At 40.3% G+C, this 19,046-nt stretch overlaps 1 protein-coding gene across 1 annotated transcript in view; it reads right to left on the bottom strand.

Moving 5' to 3' along the window:
• Positions 1–17,455, bottom strand: part of LOC125507008 (myosin-6-like) — a 31,846-nt gene extending 14,391 nt beyond the window's left edge. The window contains exons 1-26 of the mRNA XM_048671713.1: positions 17,101–17,455; positions 15,758–15,886; positions 15,327–15,470; positions 14,888–15,033; positions 14,646–14,802; positions 14,389–14,447; positions 14,095–14,254; positions 13,352–13,501; positions 13,137–13,273; positions 12,909–13,055; positions 12,709–12,810; positions 11,495–11,552; positions 11,299–11,400; positions 10,824–10,861; positions 10,615–10,741; positions 7,670–7,846; positions 7,460–7,591; positions 6,273–6,382; positions 6,130–6,190; positions 5,337–5,514; positions 5,037–5,242; positions 4,272–4,391; positions 3,694–3,792; positions 1,338–1,547; positions 224–363; positions 31–139 (exon numbers count right to left, since the gene is read on the bottom strand). Of these exons, the coding sequence (XP_048527670.1) occupies positions 31–139; positions 224–363; positions 1,338–1,547; positions 3,694–3,792; positions 4,272–4,391; positions 5,037–5,242; positions 5,337–5,514; positions 6,130–6,190; positions 6,273–6,382; positions 7,460–7,591; positions 7,670–7,846; positions 10,615–10,741; positions 10,824–10,861; positions 11,299–11,400; positions 11,495–11,552; positions 12,709–12,810; positions 12,909–13,055; positions 13,137–13,273; positions 13,352–13,501; positions 14,095–14,254; positions 14,389–14,447; positions 14,646–14,802; positions 14,888–15,033; positions 15,327–15,470; positions 15,758–15,886; positions 17,101–17,103 (3,201 nt within the window). The 5' untranslated portion in view covers positions 17,104–17,455. The remainder of the gene's footprint in view (positions 1–30; positions 140–223; positions 364–1,337; positions 1,548–3,693; positions 3,793–4,271; positions 4,392–5,036; positions 5,243–5,336; positions 5,515–6,129; positions 6,191–6,272; positions 6,383–7,459; positions 7,592–7,669; positions 7,847–10,614; positions 10,742–10,823; positions 10,862–11,298; positions 11,401–11,494; positions 11,553–12,708; positions 12,811–12,908; positions 13,056–13,136; positions 13,274–13,351; positions 13,502–14,094; positions 14,255–14,388; positions 14,448–14,645; positions 14,803–14,887; positions 15,034–15,326; positions 15,471–15,757; positions 15,887–17,100) is intronic.
• Positions 17,456–19,046: the final 1,591 nt, after the last annotated feature.

The raw sequence follows: 19,046 nt of genomic DNA, 5'->3' as shown, positions 1-19,046 counted from the left end.
GAAGCAGGGTTAGACATAGAGACCACGTACAGATTTCGGAGAAGTGTTCTCAGATATTGTTTTCAGGCGAGAATGCAACAGAGCCTGCTGCCGGAGAAGTTGATTTTCAGCTTCCATATTAGTCAACTTTTCTTGAAAACTGCCGGTCACACAATATAAAGAAAATTGTGTAAGCTAATTGGAAAATCAATGCCTTTACAAGATTTATCCAGATCGAGGTAACCTTAGCATTGTGTTGGTCAGTCCATTTATCTTTGACTCGGCATCTGTAGCTTTCTTCAGCAATTCTTCTCTGGCTTTCTTCATTTCTTCAAACTTCTGTTCTGTTTCTTCAATTTTTGTCTCAAGAGAAATCACCAGTGTCTAAAAATATTAAAGGAAATTGTTTCAGTCATTCACTTGAAATAACAATATATAGATATGAATAGGAGAAATTAATTGATAATGTCACTAGGTTTACTGTAAGGGCCAAAAAATGCTCGGGAACACATTTGATCAGCATTACTCGCTTGTCGAGTTAACTTTCCTTCAAGCAAATGGTGCAGGATTAGGATGGGTATTTCATCATGGTCCTTTTTAGTCATTATTAAATAAGTTATGACAGTTTCTTAGGCGTCGAGTTAGTCTAAAATATAGGTGTATGAAGCCATGCAGAGGCAGCAAAAACTATTGGAGAAGAAATGATTATTTGCATAGTGTGCCAAACAAATTAGCTGTTTTTAGAACGGATTCAAAGTCTAATCACTTTTAACAGATCAAAGAATTAAACTAGACAATACATTTGTTCTCAGTTCTAGTTTTCACTACTGAAGCGACTTAGTTAATTTGCATCAATGGTAATCAAGCCTAATACCATGACTTCCAAAAATGATTAAAGTATTGTGTTAGCTCCAACTTATGGTTTTGCATGTGTAATATGTTCATAAAAAATAGTTCGGAGAAAATATCCATTAGGACCTAACAAGTGACACTATTAGCATGGGATAATGTTTTCTACACTGGTCAAGGTAGCAGCACCATTACCAGCTAGAGAACCGTCATGCTTGGGGAGTCGGTATAAATATCCCCATTATACCACATACAACTAGTTAGCTCATGCTTAAAGTTAGGCCGTGAAACATTGCACTCTCTTAATTGTGCTTGAACTCTCATCACATATTGTGATGCATATATTGCCTTCAATCAACTCAGCACATATAATGGCCTGACATCATACATTCCACTCACGGCGAATGGTTTTGCAGGTTACCATGACTCCACCAGAGTGGACAGACTGAGAAACACAATGAAACTACTGCAGTAAAGATAAAAGATGATACTATCAGTATCACGTTCACCTTAAGATTCTCATTTTCAGCAGTAAGCTTGTCAACATGAGTTGTATCAATTTGGATCTCTGGTACTAAGGCAGCTTTCTCCAATGCTGTTTTTGTGTTTTCCTGTTCCCTTCTTAATATATCTTTTGTCTCCTTGGACTGGAATTGCAATTCCTGTAATTGTTGTTGCAACTTCTTATTTTCTTGTGTCTTGGCTTCTTCCATGTCAGTCTGCAGGCCAGCAAAATGCACAAGGCACTTAAATAATGATTTAAAAGGGAAACTAGATTGAATGCTTATTACGACCTAGGTTGTGCCAACAGTAATATCCATTTTACATAGTTACACACTAATTTAACTTAATTGTGTATTAGATTAAGTGTGAATTTCAGTTATTGTGATATATCGTGGTACTGTAACTTTTATAACGGACTACTCGATTGACATAGTGTGATTAGGAGTTCGATACTAGGAACAAATCTACCAGTCGCCAAGATGTGCAGATCAGATGCAAAAAGTTGACTACGATAAAGTATCACTATAAAGAATAGTTGCAATTGACTCTAAAATGGACTGGAAAGGATCTACATTCATTTAGCAATTCACAGTGCAAAAATAGGAGAATGGTCATGATACGCGCATTCATTCAAATGTATTCGCGTGTTCAAGCAATTGATATGAGCAGCATATGGAGTTGAAAAAGAATAAGTAATTGTTAATTTGGAACTGCAAGAATGACCATGATAAAGTATCATTATAAAAAAATGCAGCTCGACTGGAAGGAACTTATGTCCATTTACCAATTCACAAATAAACATATGATGCTAATAAATTGCAAACACCTACTCAAATGCATTCATGTGTTAAAGCAACTGCAGGCTTGTCTAGATGCAAAAGTGAAAAATGGTTCATATGGCCATGTAAACATCATTATGCAGCATGAAACTAAAAAACATTGTTCATGAAGTTATCATGCTCTTGGAACCATATTAACTTTAATCGTCTTGTAAAAGTGCTCGTTGTTCACATTTTACTTCTAGTGTTACTTAATTTCATTAGTTTGGGGGAAAACAACACCTAAAAAACAAAATTCACCAACAAAATGCACAAGTTATGAAATTCTAAGTTCTGGGGAAGAACAGATGCATTGTCTAGAGAATGTACTTACTATGCTTTCAAAACACATTGATTGAGTAGAGTGAAGTGCACTCTTGGTCCCAAAACTTATACCGCATTCACAAGTATACCCACAACTATCAAAACGCAGATTTACCTCCCTAATTCCGTCTAAAGGCTGCGTTTGTCATTGAGGTGGATATTATAATCTGAATCCAGCTTTTCCAACCAACTTTTGCTTATACTTTCATTTGTCTAACAACCATTTTCTTGCTTCTGTGTCTATTTCCAGCACAGTTATAAAATAAGTTTAGCACAAAATAGTTTAGCAACCGCAAACAGAGCCTAAGTGGGTCATTACTCTTCCCAAAGCAAGACGCTGTGCTGATTTCGGCAAATTGCATCTAACTTGGCCGCATAATTGAGAATAACCTCCTCCTTGAGAATAAACCTGGTCATACCCCGGGCCAGGCCGGGACTTGCAAAACCCGACCTGAAAGTGCCAAGCCTGGCCTGGCCCAAGGCCTGGAAAAACACTTATTTCATATTAAGAAAATATTAAATTATCATTTTGGGATAAAATAATTTAGTATATAGCTAATTTCTAGGGGGGGAAATGACTCCTCCCGGCCTTTTTTGGGCTCTCGCGTATGGCTTCTGGCAAAAAATGAGGCCCAAGCCAGCCCGGGCACCGGGCTTTCAGGCCAGGCCCGTCGAGCGAGTCTGCCCATCCACAGCTTGGACTGGGATAAGTTCGAAGGCCAAGCTAAATCACCTTGATAAAACGGCAAGATGAAATGGCTACAATGGCATTGTAGATTGTACATGTCATAGAATTAGAAGCTAGTGGCAGATTTACTATTATGCTTTCGAGAAAACTAATTCTTAACTGTGCAGCCTTGTGTGCTACAGAGTGCGTGCTTGTCGCTGCCATCCGATCTAATCAGGCGGACGTGAGCACACACACGCATCGGTTGGTGGGGACTGGCCAATCTGTCCGTGGGGGTGCAAGAGTCACGATTGATGAGGGCAAAACGACAGGAGATGCGTTCACACCGAGTGAAAAGATCAGGCTGGCTCACATAATCCTGCCTTTTTTCCTTTGGAGGCATCTCCTTTCTCACACACACAGACACTGATAATAGCTTATTGAGAAGAATAACAATCCAGTATGCATGACATAATAGCAAATACTTTATCAAACATAGGCCTGTGCAACATAAATAGTAAGACAGTAAAGTACAGTAATCCAGTAGTTTACCCTCATGCGTTTCTCCAGTTGCAACCGCCAAGTGAGCTCCTCAACTTGCTTCTCTAACTTATTCTTTGCAGCTTGCAGAGCACCACTTTCTTTTGCAGCCTAAAAATAATAAAGAAGAAATCATGTCAATAGAGCATGTATTAAACCCTTATATATGTGCTCATTGATGATCCAGACTTCCAGAGTACCAGAAGAGTGACAGCTGTGGACATATTGGACATTAAGTGAGCTTGCAGGTAACAGGGTTTTAGGAACAACGTTTAAGCTAGCATGGTGATATTTTTCATCTATAGGAGGTAATCTAAGGTAGAATATACAATTGGAGAATGTTCAACATAAATTAATGAAGCTATAAGTTCTAGTAGCACCGGTGAAGTTTCAAATTTTCAAATAGCATTGCTACATTATGAATTGACCAAGTTTTGAACTTCCTGTGACCAACAGCAATTCACAATGACAGTGACAGCACCGCATGTCACTAGAGATAATTGATCTCTTATGGCACATTACTAATGAATCAAATAATACTATAACAGCGGGCAATGAAAGATAAGGATAGTCGGGACATTTTTTCCTACCATTTTAAGTTTTCTAAGTTCTCTTCTGGCCACCCTTCCTCTCCAAGCACATTGGGTTGTGATCGCTGCCTTCTTTAAGCCCATATACCGTGAGCTTGCTAAATCACTACGGCAGCAACTCTGCGGTGGACGAAATCATTGAGATTAAAGTTAAGATAATGTAACATATATGAGGTTAAGAGTGAATGGTAAGAAAAGGGAGATATACATATGCATAGGCTTGAGTATATCACCAAGATAGATACACACTTGAAGAAGAAGAGATATTGGAAATGGGAGAATATTATGGCAATTAAGACAAATGGCAGGAAGGTTTAATTGTTTAACATGAACAAAAGAACCATGATTCATGGGCCTCCTTTACAGTTTTCCATTCAGAAAAAAAAAGATTCATGTATTTTACTAGCTAACAGTTATTTCATCTACTACGTTCAATATCTTACATTAGTAAGATGTGGTTGCATGATATAATGTGTAGAGTACTTCCAATTAGACAAAGTTATAGTTCATCCAATGTGGCATTTAACATATCACCTAAATGTGCATGTTTTGTTGGGAGTACAAGTGCCACGAATACAACTTAAGGTAACAAAAGATTTTGGATACTGAAAAGCCAACACCGTAATATCTAGGCCGTATTAGAATTATGATCTGAAAATTTTACTCATACAAAGAGCACTACATGAGTTTGAGTAGCCAAAGAAACTTGACCATTCTATTCTGAACATCTTATTACCCACGATAACATGAGACCCGAAAACACACCTGAATAATCACTGCCGCTTTTGTTTGCTGACGGAAATGGAATTCGTTGCGAGCAGCCATACCACGTAGACCTGATTGTATAGTAGTTGATGCAGAATAGAGAGCTTTGTAGTTTTTCCTTGCAAAGTGCATACGATAGTAGGTCTGAATTTTTAATGAAGCAGCCTTCCTACGGAGATCTTCATAATAATGCCTTGCAATTTGTCCTTCAGTTATCACAGCTCAAAAGTCATTATCTCCACAGAAAAATCAAATGCTGAAATGTGATACTATTTGCCACATAAATCAAAGAAAAATTACCTCTGCACATTGCCTGAAGCTGAACAGAAGACATTCGCAGCTGAATGAAATTTCTGCGAGCCAGGAACGACCGAACTTTTCGCTGGATTTTACTAGCAGAATAGCTCAAGACCTCAGTCCTCCGAGCATCTAATTCAGCCATCTGGCCAGCACGCAGAAACACTTTTGTTTTCCCTATCTGTAGATTGGACATCAGACCATAGGATAAACCAAAAGGAATTAAAACCAACATCAGCATTGAAGTATAGAAGAAATAATTTGTGCAGATAGGGATGTGATACCGCATTAAACTTATTATTCATCCTACCAATAAATTTGATGGATCTATTGACAGAATATGCATGAAACTCTGCGGTCAGTGATTCAACCTTTCTGGGATGCTTGGTAATAATTTTATCGTAGTACCACAAGATCCTGTGTCTGAATTGGATTTGGCCAAGTCTGGTTTGCATTCAACTAAGAAACTACAATAACACTGCTCCAAAAGAGTAACCTCTGTGATAGAATAATATGATATCTACAACATATATTACTCTATTATTTTAGGCATTTGCAGTAACCCGCGTAAAGGTTAAGTTCGTGAACATATATACAGATAGACCATGCAAGATGCAACTTAAACTGCTTATCTGACTGGCATGTTTACAATATGGAAAATAGGAAATAAATTGCGGCCTTGACATTAGAGGAAAACATATGAGAAGCCAAAGAAAGACTAATCTTGTACAGCTGGAACAGGATATGGATTAAACTGGACACATTACCACCACTCGTTTCAGTACTTAGTAGTCACCTGATAACCTGTGAGGTTTACTTTCTCAAGGACCATGTTTGTGGCAGTAACTTCATCATAACTGCCAATGGAGGATTAGTTTAGAGTGCTTAAACACAAAGAAAAAAAATCCAAAAACACGAATCAAAACACCTTAGAATTACCATAAACCAAGCACTTCTGGTCGTAAAACACTAAAGCGATCAACAAATTCTTCAAAAGTCCGCCTTGTCGGATATCCTAGACAGCTTATTCTTATTGCCTCTAGCACCCCCTGTATACAAAATATAACAGTGTCACTCTCAAAACGCTAGCTCTTAGAAAACTGCAGAAAGCCCAAATTTTGGCATAGTTGCCCCAATGGGGGTCGATAGCAAGTTTTCATAATTGGCCCAAAATTGTGAAGCACAACCTCCCAGAAACCCTAGGCCTGCACTAAGCCACCCTCCCAAGCGAGTGCACTGTTACTTCTCATTCCCAATAAGTAATGCCTCAACTCTCACTGCCCACTCTCCCGCATGTACCACACAATAACACAATGCAGCAGCTGAAAATCCTCAATCCCGACCTTGCTAGGCTGCAAGGGTAGCCACTCCCTCCCCCGGGCTCTGGCCAACATAGTGTGCCAGTTAGTTGCACCTTCCTTCAACTCTTCCAATGCCGGTGCTTATGCTTCCTCTTGGTTCTCCACCTTTCCTCCTATTCAATGATAGAAGTTGTATTTATGTTTGTGGAAAGAACAGCTACACCGAATGTATACTTCTACACCACGTAGAAGATTTCGGGATGGATGGTAGCGGCTACCCAGCTTTTGTTAGTGATGTCGATGGGGATTTGTTTTTAATTCTTTCCGAAACAAGAGCAGTATATGTATATATGCATAGCTGCTGTAGTGCCTTTTGTGGACATGGTGACTGACAGGAAGTTGGCAGTGCTACAATAAAGGGCGGGGGTGACTGACAGAGGAAGTTGGTGCCAATGTAGAGTGGAGACATGTCACAAGCTTTGGTAGATCGAATCTTACTTAATCGGTATCTGCCTAGATAGAATACATCATTTCATAGCATTTGTCTATTTTCATTTCTATATTAATATTGGTGTTTGTTTCAGTGGTGTAATTTGCTTTTGCTATAATTTAAGTTAACTGCAATCTAGTGAAATTTGCAAGTTAGTAACCCTTTGATTCATTTCCAGGTCGGCCAATGGTATGGAATACTTGTATACATAAAAAGATGACTTGATGTTCTCTTGGACCTTGTATAAATATCAGTATGTACACTGCAGTAAGAAAAGAAAAATAATCCAAGTACATACTTCCAGTAAATAACTAAAAAGGGTATTAATTTCTTACCCCACATCGAAGTTGCTGGAGAACATTACTGTTCTCAAAAATTGCTGGCTTGAGAACATTATTAGGCTTTATGCAGCGCATGTAATGTGGTTCTGTTGAGCTGAGAGTTTCTAACAAACCTTGTAATTGTTGCTGTTATGTTACAGATAAAAAAAATTGTCATAACAAATCTAGTACAGGCTGAAATAAAACAAGCAATGACTTCTTTACCTTAAAGCTCGAACCTATTGATGTGAACTTTGTGGATTTATTCGATTTAGTCGATTCTTCAGAAGGAGGAAAAAGACTTGAAACAAATGGAGATGTAGAAGCATGTAACAAATCTTGATGCTCGTTGACAGCATAATCTATGTTCTTATCTAAGAATAGATCCGTTTGGTATGTAACCTGCAAAAGAAAGAAGTTCTTAGTACATAAGCGTGTCAATCTCAACTGTAGAGACTCAGATGTGGTGGCACTACCTTGCCCAACTGACTAATCCATCACCAGTGTAAGTACAGATTCTACGTTGTATGATTGTTTTGGGGGAGTTCTTCTTTTTACAGCATTGATTATATTATAGTTGATGTCCAAGCGAAAAGAGATGAAGACATATATGACTGGAAAAGGTGGTCAGCGTACTATCACAAATACTCCCTCCATTCCAAATTAATTGAAGTTCTAGCTTTGTTAGTAAAAAGAAAATTGAACAAGTCTAAAAAAATTTAACATCTACAACACCAAATTAGTTTCATTAGATTGATAATAAAACAGGGTGTGACTAAAGCTCACTCAACTTAGACTTGGTTAAGTGTAAGACAGCAGACATCAGCATGTTTTTAAAAGTAATTTTTGTATTTTATGTTTTACTTTTTTCAGTTGCAAGTGAAAAAAAAATAGGAAATAAAAAGTCATGCCCGCAGCACGCGGTGAAAAAGAAAAACCCTAGTTGCACGCATGTTGGTGCACTTGCAATTACGCGCAGGGTGCGCCTCGTGCAACTGTACGCGAAGGGGCCGGCAATGATGAAGCTAGGAAGAAAATGGAGGGTGGGCTCAAAGTTAACGGCGGGAAAACTGAACGCCTTTTTGAAGGAAAACAACCATTACCTCCTATGTTGTCCAAATAAGCTCAAAAATTCCCAGAATATACTATTAGAAACATGTAGTATTTGCTGGAATTTTTCTGGATGGAAATATTAAATTTTAAACCAAAATTTGAATCTGTCTAGTAAAATAGCCATTATATGCTAATCCTTTTATCCAAATAGGCTCAAAATTTCCAACATTACTACCTGGAACATATAGTATCTATATCTATACCAATATAAAAAGACCCAAATGGGCAGATCCAAACCATATTGACCGTCAAGTCATGTTATCTAGCGGTTCAAATCGCTCCAATGTTGAGCACCAAACACGTTTAACACTCTAATTACCCACCACTGCCATTGGCTATAAGCACGTTTTGACTCAACGCTATCCCTTGAAATCTGCCATGTAATTAATATCCTACCATTCCCGCGAAAAAGTAATTGATATCTTAACAAATACCAACGTGCAACAGATATATCTTACCTAATATAACGCGCAACTAATATCCTACCTAATATAAACGTGCATTGCACGTACATTATTACTAGTTTACTAAAAAAATCTGAATGTTTTGAAAAAAAATATCAAATTTCCAATCAACATTTAAATCTGTCTAGCAAACTAGCCAATATCTGCTTAATCCTTTTGTCCAAATATTTTGATTTTTCCTTTGCAAAGCTTGCAGTAGTTGACTTACAATTAACTGGGACAGCTTCAGGTTTGACAGGAGGACTGCTTGAGCTACTCATATAGAAATTGTGCATATTCATATTCTTTCTCTTCATTTTTGTAAATCTACAAATAAGTTGCATTGAACGTCAATTAACAGTTCATGAACTAGTTAGAGATTTGGCCGTCGGTGCGTGGGCGCGGGCGCCGCAGTCCTAGGCTCACTAGCTGAGTGCACGGGCGCAGGCGCAAGCGTGTGGGCGTGCAACACTCCCCACCGGACAGGGCAACCAGTGGCGCTGCCTCACCGGTCATCGGCTGCAGCTTGCCCCGCGTCCGCTCGTTAGGGTTGGAGCTTCCTGTTCAATCACCGCGTTCACTCCTACTGGCGGTTGTGCGTGTGTGAAGCCGTGGATGGCATGGCATACTGCACGGGCTGAGAGCTGGTCTGATGGGCTGAGCAAGAATGGTATTAGTAGAAAAGTTTGATTTATTGGAGGGCAGGCTTCAGCATGTTGAAGCCTGCTTAGTAGATTAGCCTGTAGGGGGCGGTGTGCAACTTATAGGAAATTTTCAAAAAAAAAAAATCAACCAAAAATTTGGTTGCATCTGTGAAATAAAATAGAAAGCAAAAATAAAAAAGAACCACTAGGCGCGTGGAGTGTGGCGCATGCAATTCAGTTGTACGCGGGCGTGCAACTGTAGTTGCGTGTGGGCAGCGGACGTGCAACTTTAGTTGCATGGGGATGACGGGCGTGCAAGTGTAGTTGTGCGCGGCCAGACGGGCGTGCAACCGTAGTTCTGGACAGAAACAAAAAGTAGAAAAAATGATAAAGAAGGCGTAAAACGTGTACCAAGGAATGGGAAAAACCAGAAACAACAGTTGCACACAGAGCCGACGAACATGCAACTGTAGTTCCACTAATGGAAAACAAAAAAAAAATGGAAACCCATAAAAGAAAGTAAGAAAGGCGTAAAACGTGCAACAAGGAACAAACAGAAACCCCAAAAAAGAAAAAATCACACAAATCTCCGTGTAAATTAGACGGTTATTTGGCATTCACCATGTTTTATAATCCAACATTGTAACTCAATAGACCAGAGGGCAGCACACAAAACTTTCTTTAGCAGACATCAAGCTTTGGGAGTTCAACTTGATAAATTCTTGTTTAATCAATGTTTAAAAATACAAATCCCATTATAGGGCAGAAGTATGTTTATTTGTTGTTGGCTCTTGATTATGTAGAGCTCCAACAGATTTTGAGCTATATTTCATTCAAACTGGTATAGTCTGAGATTCCCTGTTTTGCTGTCACTACTCACTACGACGAATGCATCAGCAGTACAAAATCCAACATGTGTTCTACACAACTGTCTATTCACTAAGACAGACTTGAGAAATTTGACACTTACATTTCCCGCATAGTGATGAATAGTAAAATCAGACCGTGAAAATTTTGGCCTGCTGAAATGTGGATTGTCCTTGAATTTTTGATATAGCTTTTCAGCGAATGTTTCATGGTTCGAATTTCGCAACATGCTGAAGTATAAGATAAGGGATGTTAGAAAGAATCAGATAATAATCAAACAGAAAAGGAACCTACACCAGTACTTGTACATACCAAGTCTCATCCAGTAGAGCAATTATCCCCCCTGGTTTCTGCATTGCAGGAAATCAGAAATCAGACATGATATTTCATAGCATGGCTCAACCTCATTGGAACCGATCAGTGGATTCTATGTAATCACAAGATATGCATATAACTGAGATATTCTAGTCTGTTTACCAATTCTGACCAAAAGCCAATTTCACATCCAGTTCTGGGTTTTACTTCTATATAGAAAAAAGGGTCAAAATGAGAGGTTATTGTGTGCCAAGTGCAAACTATCAATATAGGAAAGTGTATATAGATAATAAGAAGATATGTTGCAACAAACACCAAATGTTGTAGCAATTGGGCCTTAGATTATTTATTATTGGGCCAAAAGGCCGGGATATGCACATGTACAAGAGTATGGCAAAAATGCAAGTAACACCATATGCAAGAGAGAAACTACACAACTACAGTAGTACAACTAGTATACTTAACAGTTCACCTTCTCAATGAGATCAAGAATCTCTTGGTTGTCCACAAACTGGATGTAACTCCAATCAATCTCTTCTTTTGTATATTCTTCTTGCTCCATCTTGAAAACATGCTGCTCACAGAAAATTGTAGAATTAGTGTAAAACTTAATGACCATAATATAACATAAGTAGAACATTTTATCAGTTAGACCTCAACTCCCTAACCTGATTAAAGTGTTGCTGGAGCTTCTCATTAGTTAAGTTGATACAGAACTGCTCGAAACTGTGGCATAGCAAAAAATCAACATACAGAAGGTATCATCCCCCATATCATGAGTAGATAGTTTCATGTCAACTGGTAGTAATTACTAATTAGAGAATTATTCTGCAGATAGCATCGAGTTGAAGATATTATAGTGATTTATCTCTACACTATTGTATTTTCATGCCTAAAAGCAAAAGCATGCTTCCCTATTTTTCTTCCATGTTCACGTGCTTTCACAAGTTTCCTCTGAGGCACATGCCATGTCTACTATTTGTACCGAGACACACACCATTTTCTACTTTTTACAGCAATCAAATGGGAGCTCTTTCTTGCCCAATAAACGCCATCAATAAATCTAACCAGTGCTGGTTCAGTTTTGTAATACAGATACCCGGTCAAAGCATAATCGCAAAATCACACTCAATCTTTCGTAGCAGCAGCATGTTTCTGTGCAACTGAGCAATTGACTATATAGCAGCTTGTAGCAACAACATGCAAAGATGTGAATGCTACCATCCAATAATGAGATCTTTCTAAAAATGCCAATACTATATTAGCAACCCTTTTGTCGTGTTGCTACAACCAGTTGCAACAGAACATCCATGTAACTGCAAAAAAAAGAACGCATATAACTTCCAGCCTACATGATGTATTCATTAATGTCAGCTACACAATGTTTAGTCCATCAAGGTTTTCCTATTAGGGGTAATGTTTTACAGTAAAAAACGTCTTGAAATCTTAACTATGATTCTGATTCTGCATATATAAGTCACTGCATACATTTAACATAATAGCTATATCTCATTTGGTGGAATAAGCCAAGTTTCTCTGTTTTGCAGAAGTGCAGCCTAAGCAGTGAAGTTAATGAGATATTTATACAATGACGTTCCTGCTGACTGAAAGGAACTCAACGAATAAAACGAATATTTCTTTGCAGCAAATACTCTAATTTATTGTTTTCTTAAGATTAAGACTGCATTTAGCATAGTGGTGGATGTGATAATCTTATTAGACTAACCAGTTTTTACATATTTTATGTTGGCTAACCAAATTATGTTCATTCTTGCTGCCATTTTCCAACAACAGATTATAAACAAGTTCAGCACGACACAGTTCAGCAACTGCAAACTGAGCCTAACACAGGGCCAAATGCAAAAGCATTCCAGACAAGTACCTGTTTGTCTTGAAACTTTCAAATCCATAAATATCCAGCACACCAATCAAAAGCTTCGAAGTAGGATCCTGTCCTATTGTAGTATTGATCTTATTCACAAGCCTAAAGAACAGAAGTGAAAGTTATTGTTCTGGCAATGGCAGTGACATAATAGGTGGCAACATGACAAGTACCTTCTAGACTAATGTTTTGAAACTTACCAATCAAACAAACGGGAGTAAACCATTCTGGCCAATGCATCTCTACTAAGAGCTGCTGCTCGTGAATCCAAGTTTCTTACAATACTCTCACCACGTGTTACCATAACACGCTTACATAAAGATTCCTCCAAAGACTTTTCATCACACCTGCAGAGTGTTGCCAAATGCATGTCATGTCAAAGATGACCGAAAAATACTGTGGACAGAACCCTGGACCAGGAGTATTACATGAAAAGCTCCGCAGCTGTCCGGAGATGGAACTGGGATTTGTCATCTTTGGGTACAGAAGAATCTGCTTCGCTCCCTTCTGAAAATTCCACATTGCCCAGATGAAGAATAGCAGCTACAACTCTGAATATGGCATCCTGCGATGCAACAGAAATCCTAAGCAAAGATGACCTTTCTGATGAACTAAGCTAGTTTCAAACAAAACCTTGGGCTACCTGCTCATCAGAACTAATGCCTACAATATCCATTGCTCTCCTGGTTGCTATATATTCTGAAGAATCATCCATTCCATCAAGCTTAATGCAGTTAGACTGATTGAGATAGTGAAACAATGAGGCATCTCCCAATTTATATCTCTCACGGTCCTGAAACACAAGTATTTGAGTACAGATCAGAAGTTGTAGTTAATGTGGTTTGCCAAAAAAGATAAAAATGGCAACTAAGAGCACAAATCATAATGGCTACCCTAACTGAAACAGGTAAGCAAATAAGAGGCAATACCAACACAGTGTATTATATATTTTATTTATGCTTGCTGTTAAATGCCTGAAGAACTTAATAGCAAAGAACTATTTCCTACAGAGAAAGTAATTTAATAATGTGGCATCTCAACTGACTAAGTGTATAACGCAGTATCTCTGATGGCACAGATTATGTACAGATGGTATGTTTGTACCCAGTTTGCAGTTTTCTCTTACACAGATTATCCAGAAACATATTGGTATCATATCATAAAAGCACCCCATATGATGGCATGCAGAAAGTTAGACAATATAGTACAAACAACAACAACAACAACAACAAAGCCTTTAGTCCCAAACAAGTTGGGGTAGGCTAGAGGTGAAACCCATAAGATCTCGCAACCAACTCATGGCTCTGGCAGTTAGAAAATATAGTGATTCCACAAATTTCACTTACAGTATCCTACACATTAATTTGATTGTGTCGGCCATGTTACCTCTGGTGGTGCAGCACATAGCATGTAAAAGCAGTGATAATTTCTTTCTGGGTCAGATATTTGACAGACACGAGATCTTTCCAAAAGGTAAGTCCTTATAGCAGCTCCTGAGATCTTCCCATTCTGATCAAACTGAAGCTCAACAAATTTGCCGAAACGACTGCATTATGAGGCACAAGAAATGTGTAGAGCCATATTGTAAGAAGAAAAACGTAAACTTCTGCTAAATACACAAACACTATCAAGGAAAACAAGGTAAAGTAACAGAATCATAGTTCCATTGAAGTTAATTACCTCGAATTATTATTCCTGACTGTTTTTGCATTTCCAAATGCCTCGAGAACAGGATTGGACTGTGGTAATCGAACAGGTAAATTAGAAAACATAAGTCAGTGATATAACATTATCTTTAATTAATGAAATACGAATTTGATGCAGTCCTGAAGAATGAAGGGATGGATTACAAAATAGTCAAAAATGATAGCCCATAATCCACGTATCCACTATTTCATGGTTGTTTAAGAGAAATAGAGCAATAATGAGGGCCTCACCTCCAGTACTTGTTGTTGCACTGACCTCCCATCAGATTCAACTTTGCCACCCATAAAAGCAAGATATTGCATAAGCATTTTAGTGCTTTCTGTCTTACCAGCTCCACTTTCGCCACTCACCAAAATGGCTTGACTGGTACCATAATTCATCATAAGCCTGCACCATGGGTATATTAAGATATATATACAAATTCCAACACACAAAAAAAAACTCAAAAGCTCATTGTTTTCTGAAAACACACCTATATGCACGGTCTGCCATGGCAAAAGGATGGGGACTCAGCTCACCAAATTCGGCTCCTTTGTACATTTCCATCATATGATCATTATAAAGGTGAGGAAGTCTTTGAAACGGATTTACAGCTATCAATATGTTCCCAGTATAAGTCTGGAAGAACAGTTTAATCAATTAAATGTCACCATATTAACAACTAACCAATTAGAGCAGGTCAAACATAAATAGTGTTGATAAATTCCAAGTTCCATAATTGTACAAACTACAAACACTAAATGGTAAACACAACTACACAAGTGAAATGTTGTAGACTACAAAACATAAGAACTGACAATTGTACAGGTGTAAATTCATCAGATAATTCAACTAGCAGCCTAGAGAAAATGTGTGCATTATCAAATATCAATAGCATAAGAAGAAATCATATACTGCACCACTCAACGCACATATATTTCATTCATTCCATATCTTGACTTCAAGTTCCGGAGAACTCCTGGTTCATGCAGATAAGCTAGCCTTGTCATATCCTCAACACCACATCGTTTTACTTCTACATCCTTAGGATAGACACTTGACACATTGGCAGTAACCTGTAATAAGATAAAAACTTGAGAGTAAGTGCACAAATGTTTGATTTTAGTTAGGAATTTCTTTCAGTGCATTAACTTACAATTAAAAGCTACAGGCATAGGATTCTGGCACTAGCAAATTCACAGTTGGAAGCTAAATAATGATTAACTGAGATTTAACAAATATTTCAGGAGAAAAACGTAATAGCCCTGGTAGCATGAGTAGAAATGATCCACGTTTGGTTTATACACATTCTTAAATTTTAATTTTCAAGAAAGAATGCAAGTTATCGAGAAACTGAGAGTACCTTCTTCCCAGAAGTGCAGTTTATTATTAATTCATCCCCATGGACCTCCTCCACCAGACCATCAATCCAAGCCACATCAGCATCCTCGACCCAAACCTGAGAACCCACTGTAAAGCGGCCCATGGATGCCTACAATTGAATATTCATAAACGCGTGAGGAGGGCATGGCATTGTGAACGAATGACATTGTTAACTGACTGAATCAAAAACTGAAAATAATAATGATAACAAGCCAAAATATCAACGAATGATCACAACCCTGGAGCAACATTACTGACAAACAGAGAGTCGAGCAGTTATGGAATACCAAATGCTACAGGCCCATTGTGTCAGTGTTACAACTAGTAATTACAAATACACAACCTAAGTTTGTTCATCAAAGAATAAAACGTAAACTGGAAATGAAAATAAATTTTCAGAAAGCATCATTATACATTATCCCATTATTTAGGTGGACATGATTCAAGATGAGGAACAGAAAAGTGAGTACAAATCCTAATTTTCTCAAGTGATGCTAGTCAGTAATATCATATAACCCCTATGTCAGTGCCATTAGGCTCAATTCCCTATGTAGAGTCCTAAAGAGAACATTTCTGCTAAATGACATTGTACTCATAAGACTTAACTAGTCAACTGCCCAAAGTGGAGTAGGAACCAGCTTCGGATATTTGTCGCTTGTTGAGGTTGACGAAATGCCAGTTCTTTGTGGCTGCTGCGCATTGTTTCATCTTTTTGGCACTCGTAGTTTGGGTTAAGGTGGAGTAGTTGGGAGGCCAATTGAGATGCATGTAAGAGCATCCTTGAGCTGGCAGTCGAGGCCTGGGAAAATGTTAGCTAGGACCAGTGTGTGTGGGATGTGTGCCAGGTACAATGTGGTGATGTTCGAGCTGACTTGGGCAAGGGAAGAAGTGATGCGTCAAATCTTCAATACATTTGACAAACTGAGGATACGGAGATGTTACCAACAGGGCCGAAGCTTAGCCATCAGTAATCAGTTACCGACTGGATCAAACTAAAGTAAGAACTACTGCAATATGTATCTGATTCAAGCATTTTAGTTCTACACTGAACCCATTCGCTCTGTTTTTAAGCTATTACAGCCAAAAAAATACCCAGAAAATTCATACCAAACCAGCAGCTAGTGTCATGGTCAGACCATCATACGATGAAACATATGTATCAGAAAATGCACTATTGGTGCCTTTCTTCCCCTTGAAGCATACAAGCACGGTTATCGGATTGTCCAGACCACCGTGGAACCCCGATCCCGGACCCTGCTGGACTGATCCAGATCGGGGCTCGAATTCGCTGATCGCCGCTCGCACAGAACAGAAGCAACGTACCATGTTTGCCGCCGAAATCCTCGTCAATACCGCCGCTCGATCATGCGGTCACGGTCGCCGTCGCCGCTGGATCACCGCCCTGCCGCCATTGACGTCGTTGTTGACGGAGGGCGGCGCAGCGGGGAGATGTGCGGGTGGACGGTGGGGGCGGGAAGGGTCAGCAGGGAGGGAGGCGAGCTCTGGGGGAAGCAGGAGGCTGCGCGCTGGGAGGAGCAGGTGGCGCGCGAGGTGGACGGAGCACGGTGGAGGCGGCGTGTTTGGGTGTAGAGACGAGACGACGACTGAGGCCGTGACAGGCTCGTTTTTTTTTTCTTTGGTACGAGTAGCGTGGAAAGGGGGGTACTGTCGAATGAAGAATGCAACCAATCAGAGGGGAGATCCTCCCCTAATTAACCTTTTGGCCCATGTCTCGACCTCTTCTTCGCTTCGCCTCAGCAGTCGAGGGGGGCACGTGCGGCGACCGAGCAGTCTACTAGCAGCCCGGCCGAGTTCGATGGTTCGCACGTGTGCTTGTTCGGCGATAAGGGCCTGCAATCCACGGAACGGCTAAATTTCGTGTTTTGACTTTTTTTCTAAACTTATTAAAGATAGATCTGATTTTAGTTTGAATTTTTTTCAAGATTTGATCCTTTTGCTACCGACAGGGATCATGGCGGTAGGGTATAACAGCCTACCGCCAAGGACCCTAGCGGTAGGGTTGCACGCCTTATCGTCAAAAACCTTCTAAGTATTGAACATAGTGTGTGCTCGTGCCTACCGTCAAGCACTTTGGCGGTAGGTTGTGCAGGCTACCGTCAGCCCGTTTGGCGGTAGTGATGTTTTCAACCGCCAAAGTCGCTGACGGTAGGCTGTTAGACCCTGCCGCCATGGACTCTGGCGGTAGCAAAAGGGTCAGATCTCGAAAAAATTTCAATCTAGAGAAGATCACGAATAGGTTTTAGAAAAGGGTCAAAACACGAAATTTTGCCCCATGGAACAACTGAATCAGTCCACGAACACCAATGATGAGGACGTCATCTAACGTTAGTCGCATTCGAATCAACCGAACGTCATGCGAACACAACGAGTTTCATTAACATTCAAATACAATGATTGATATTTCGATCATTTAACTAAAAAAACTAGACCCTATACCAGACGACCACCTTGTACGCGCAGCTGCCCTGCCGCACCATCATTGTTGTCCGTGTTGTCGTCCCCGTCCCTCCAGCATCGTTACGTCACCGGAGGGCCGCGGCATCCTTGTCCGACGGCTGCCTTCCACTCACGGAGGAGCCTCTCCGTCTCCTGATGCGTCGTGCGAAGGGTCGTCGTGGCCAGTGCCGACATGGCCTTCGGAGCCTTGGAGGCGGCCTTGTCGCGACCGGTGTTCGCAGAGCGGTCGCTAAGCTACCAATCCTCGCCGATCTTGGCGAGCTCGCCGTCAAGACGACAACGGCGCCTGGCGGCCTTCTCCACGGTGGTCACGGAGCGGTCGAGCGCCCATGCGGCGACAAGGTCTGGATCGTTTTGGATCCATTTCCGATGCCATGTCGCTCTTGGCGAACGCGGAGTGACGACCAGCATTTCACTTGTCATACCTCGCCTGCCGCTGCGCTGCGTGCTCCGCCTCGAACACCACGGCCCTAGAGGCGAAGGCGCTGGCGTAACCGCCTCCTCCGAGGTAATGGAGGATTCGGCCCCCTTTGTGATCGTAGGTGACAACTCCTCCTTGATGTCGCGGCATTGGAGGCGTGGTGGTGCGACGTACCGTGGCGGGGATGTCAGCTCGTCCTTGACGCGACGTTCAGTCTGGACACCGCGGTTGCGCGAGGGCGGGGGCGGCGTTCGATTTGGACACTGCGGTTGCGCGGGGGCAAGACAAGCTCATCCTTCATCAGACGGAGCGGCTAGTTGCATGGCGGGGATGACGGACTGATATGTCTCCAACGTGGATGTTTTATGTG

The sequence above is a fragment of the Triticum urartu genome, chromosome 1 (assembly GCF_003073215.2).
Source record: "Triticum urartu cultivar G1812 chromosome 1, Tu2.1, whole genome shotgun sequence".
Lineage (NCBI taxonomy): Eukaryota > Viridiplantae > Streptophyta > Magnoliopsida > Poales > Poaceae > Triticum > Triticum urartu.
The sequence above is the reverse complement of the archived record's forward strand: the minus strand, read 5'-3'. Positions and strand labels throughout refer to the sequence as shown.